This window comes from Octopus bimaculoides, chromosome 24 (genome assembly GCF_046866305.1).
Source record: "Octopus bimaculoides isolate indiv1 chromosome 24, ASM4686630v1, whole genome shotgun sequence".
Taxonomy (NCBI): Eukaryota; Metazoa; Mollusca; class Cephalopoda; order Octopoda; family Octopodidae; genus Octopus; species Octopus bimaculoides.
The window spans coordinates 6,368,948-6,373,498 of NC_142951.1; the positions used below are offsets into that span (position 1 = coordinate 6,368,948).

General features: G+C 36.5%; 1 protein-coding gene across 2 annotated transcripts in view; it reads left to right on the forward strand.

Annotated features, from left to right (window-relative positions):
* The window catches only part of LOC106877137 (uncharacterized), a 32,524-nt gene extending 28,559 nt beyond the window's left edge, over nucleotides 1-3,965 (forward strand). Inside the window, exons 17-20 of one of the 2 annotated variants that reach the window (XR_016238262.1) lie at nucleotides 60-537; nucleotides 1,661-1,771; nucleotides 2,586-3,440; nucleotides 3,482-3,965. Coding sequence is in view for 1 of the 2 variants with exons in the window: in XM_089341346.1 (XP_089197472.1) it covers nucleotides 60-537; nucleotides 1,661-1,728 (546 nt within the window). In the remaining variant the exon portion in view is untranslated. Of the gene's footprint in view, nucleotides 1-59; nucleotides 538-1,660; nucleotides 1,772-2,585 lie in introns of both variants that reach the window. The other variant, XM_089341346.1, reaches the window with a different exon arrangement.
* Nucleotides 3,966-4,551: the final 586 nt, after the last annotated feature.

A 4,551-nucleotide genomic window follows, 5' to 3' on the forward strand; every position in this document is an offset into this window, starting at 1 on the left:
ACGCATGTATATAGAATCATATGTGTGTAAAATTTTCTCCGCTTCCTCTGTTTTTCCAGATCATCCTAAATATTGAATGGCTGCTTCTTGTCAAGCCTTCATCAGTGACCCTATATCCTACGATGAGCGTGCGCAGAGGTTATCCAGATACCCCCATCAAACTGCGGCACGATTACGAATGGTGCACCCCAGCAGACACCTATGACACCGGCATGGCACTTTCTTTCATATTCGTCATAATACTCGACGTTTTTGCCATATGTTTCGGTTCGTTGCTCTGGGACAACGAGAAGAACTACTACGAGTCGCGTTGGATCGTGGTCGCTTGTCTATGTTCCAGCAGTTGTTTCCTCGTCTGGATGGTAGTCTCGACCTCTTCCGATGCAGTGTTCCGCGACCCAGCTGTAGCTATCGGCAACTTCATCAACGCCACCGCGCTACTGGCCGTCATGCCACTGCGCAAAGCCATTTTGTTAGTGAAAATCAAAAAAGAAGTCGAGGAAGAGGAAAAGGAGAAACCTTATTCTACGATCTATCGTGAGTATAAAAGATTTCCGGGCGTGACCATCCTGTCTTTTTTTTTTCGGGCACAGTGTACCTAGAACAAACAAGTCTCATCGAGTATACGATGTCTTTCCTAGACTATAAACCAACGCAACTTTCATTGAGGAATGTCATGTCTGGAGCTATTTTCTTGTTCAGACGTGTCTGTGTGTAGACACAGGCAAATAGCTTACAGTAGGCGTGGTTGTGAGGTTATGAAGCTTGCTTCCCAACCATGTTGGGTTCCTGTCCCACTGTGTGGCTCCTCAAGCAATTGTCTTCTACGATAGCTTCGAGCCGATCAAAACTAAGTGGATTTGTTAAGCGGAAATATATGAAGGAGCTTTAGCTGCTGTTTCTAGCATATCGAGTGTCCAGGTGCAGTTTTAGTATGCCAAGCTTTTCTGAACACATCTGTTACCAAAGGTGTTTCAATCATGACCATTACGTCTTATTGTATATCTAAAACTACGTTGCTTATTGTGTCCTGTTTTTCTATCTTTTGCAAAATGGTAGGGGTAGTCCCAAGAAAATATATTGCTGTTTACAGCAGGTCAACTGAACTGCGTAGAAAAGCCCTCATTCAAAACAGAATATTACTTGGTAATCTCTTTTTCGCTCGCCTCGAGCGAATAAATGCTCCGCTAACAACGCAGCTTAACTTAATGCCTCGCCTCGTGCATTTCAATGAATCAATTTGCATTTTAATCTTTTGGAATGTATTTAGAATAAATAGACAAATTATCATTCGAGATCTCGCTCTGCACAGAACAAATAATGATTTTTTTATCGGTTGGCAGATGTAAGCACTGATCAGAAAAAACAGCTGTGTTCGCTGACATTAGAAACAAAGCCAGTGGCTCGTTTAGGCTCACGTCTCCGGATGTTTCTAACTGACGAGACAGAGCATGTCGAAACACTGGTGAACCAGAATCCCTTGCGCCAATGAGCAGCGAGAGTTATGAGCATATTGTCGCCGTAAAAAGGAGAAATCATTCTCCTGTGACGAGAACAACAGCGACTAACATATTTGCATTTGAATCTACTGAAATGTATTAAGAATAAATATGAGAATCATTGTCATTTAATTAATAATTGATTGCATGATTGATTTCAGACAACATTGACAGCAACAAAGTGTTCAGTGATTATACAGGGAACAACTACTCAGAGAAGTTTGCTTAACAGTCTCCAGGACCACGCAGCCTTCTTTCACCTGACAGACAAGGTAAGCAACTAACATCTTAAGTAAACGGCCATTATTTTCCATCTTCCATTTATAGAGAACTAAATTTTGTGGCTTCAATTATATAAAGAATATGTATGTATGTATGTATGTATGTATGTATGTATGTATGTATGTATTCCAGTGGGTGACAGCTTCGAAAAGAAAGCTTGTCCGGCCATTCAGAATACAGTACTCAAAGATAAGTCTGCGAGTGCTTAGTGTATATATATATATATATATATATATATATATATATATATATATATATATATATATATATATATATATATATATATATATATATATATATTATATATATATATATATATATATATATATATATATATATATATATGTATATATATATATATACACTCACACAAACTTACGCAAATATATAATAGAACAATCAGTACATTTTTTCCATATCTGCCATCTTTGAAGGCCAAGTGGTGTTAGTTAACTGTGCGGTTATATAATATACGGTGTGAAACCGGTTGGTAAGATTCGCTGAAATGGATCTATAATACTGTATAGTTTGATTAATATATCCACTCTATTGACAAACATACGAGTGCATATTTTTTTCTGGCTTATAGATTCTTAGATGACTATAAACGGTCAATCTCTTGCGGATAATCAGGATATATGTCCGTGTATGTATGGGGATGTCTGTCTTTCTGTGTATGTGGTTGCGTGTGTGTATTGGGACAGACGAGTGTCTATATCTTTTTGTATATGTACGTGTAGTTAACGCTCATTTGTATCCCATATATTTTTATTAATCCATAATATTTTCCTTTTATACTTTTAGAATTTCTGGTAATCCTGAATGTGACGTACGTAAAGCAGAAAAAAGTCAAGATTGAAATAATACAAAAGAACTATTCAAACAATGAAAATTTAATTAATTACAAAATAACCATAACAGTAACAACTACAACTTAATGACAATTGAATTTTAAAAAAAATTCGCTGATCTCTCGAAACTATTTCGAAACGTTCCAATCAGCAACAGAATTTGGTCGTAAAATTGCATTATAAAACCATTTTGACAGCCACTAATCTGAGACAGCCTGTAATTTTATGATGCAATTTCATGTTTGAAAGTGTTTTTTTTATTTAAATTAAAACATTCTATCATATTTTTTTAAAGAACGGATTTTTGTTTAGTTATATTCCAAACAGAAACTTCATGTGACAAATATATATATTTTTTTACTAAATCTCTCTAAAATCTTGATTTTCAAAATTGATGGAAGCATAAAGACAGAATTTTTTTTTTCTCATTAGAAATACGGCCTCGATAGGACGGAAGTTAAAATGCCATTCTTTCAAATTACTTTCAAATATTGTATCGGTATCGGTTGTATATATTCTAAAGTTGAAAGTTGGTAGTCCGACATCTCGAAATAATATCGTTCTTATAAAAGCCACGTCCTTTTACTTTCTGAGTTAAAATCCGGCAGTAGTCAATTTTACCTTTCACCCTCTCAGACGGATAACTATCTTACTTCTGGGATTGATAAAAACAAAAGTACCACTTAAAATAATAGTGACGTCGATTGTCCCTCCTCACAAGTGTCTGTTCTTGTGCGTCTATTCCTAGCACTGGGCTTTATTAAGAGAGTACAGCCATGTGTGTACTTCTTGAACTGAACTGTATTAAGTACAGCGCTGTGTGTACTTCTAGTACTGAACTCTATTAAGAGAGCACAGCGCTATGTGAACTTCTAGTACTGAACTCTGAGTACAGCGCTGTGTGTACTTCTACCTCTGAGCTTTATTGAGAGAGTACAGCCTTATGTGTACTTCTAGCACTGAACTCTATTAAGAGAGTACATCACTGTGTGTACTTCTAGCACTAAATTCTGTTAAGAGAGTACATCGCTTTGTATACTTCTAGCACTGAACTCTATTAATAGAGTACAGTGCTATGTGTACTTCTCTCTATGGGCTTTATCAAGGTGGTACAGCCTATGCGCACTTCTAGCATACACTTTCTTGTACTTTATTGTAAACAACCCAGCAGAAGAAAGTAAAGTAAAAATCGGCTATGGCGGGATTTGGATTCAAAACGTAGAGGGATTGCAAACTACGTGTCACAATATATTTTCCCCGATGCTCTGCCGATTCTACCATTCACCAAATTGTATTGTAAATAATTATAATAAAAATAAACTATTACAATTTTTTCTGTTTAATTGAAAGAACTAATCCTTTCAAGACCTGAAATTTGTGGGGAGGGGAATAGTCGATTACATCGACCCCAGTGTTTCACTGGTACTTAATTTATCGACTCCGAAAGGCTGAAAGGTAAAGTCGACCTCGGTGGAATTTGAACTCAAGAATGTCAAGGCGGACGAAATGCCTTGACATTCCGAAGAAGAGATGTCGAACCTTCTCGTCTATTATTTAAGTATTTGTTCATTCATTCATCATCATCATCATCATCGTCATCATCATCATCGCCGCTATCGTCATCATTAAGGCGATGAGCTGGCAGAATCGCTAGCACGCTGGGCGAAATACTGTCTCTATGTTCTGAGTTCAAATTCCGCCGAGGTCGACTTTGCCTTTCATCCTTTAAGGGTGGGGCGATAAATTAAGAACTAGTGAAACATTGGGGTCGATTATTATTATTATTATTATTATTATTATTATTATTATTATTATTATTATTATTATCAACATCATTATTGTTGTTGCTGTTGTTGTTGATGTTGTTGTTATTTTTACTTTTAATCTGCATATTTGTTACAGTCACTTGCCGAGACACA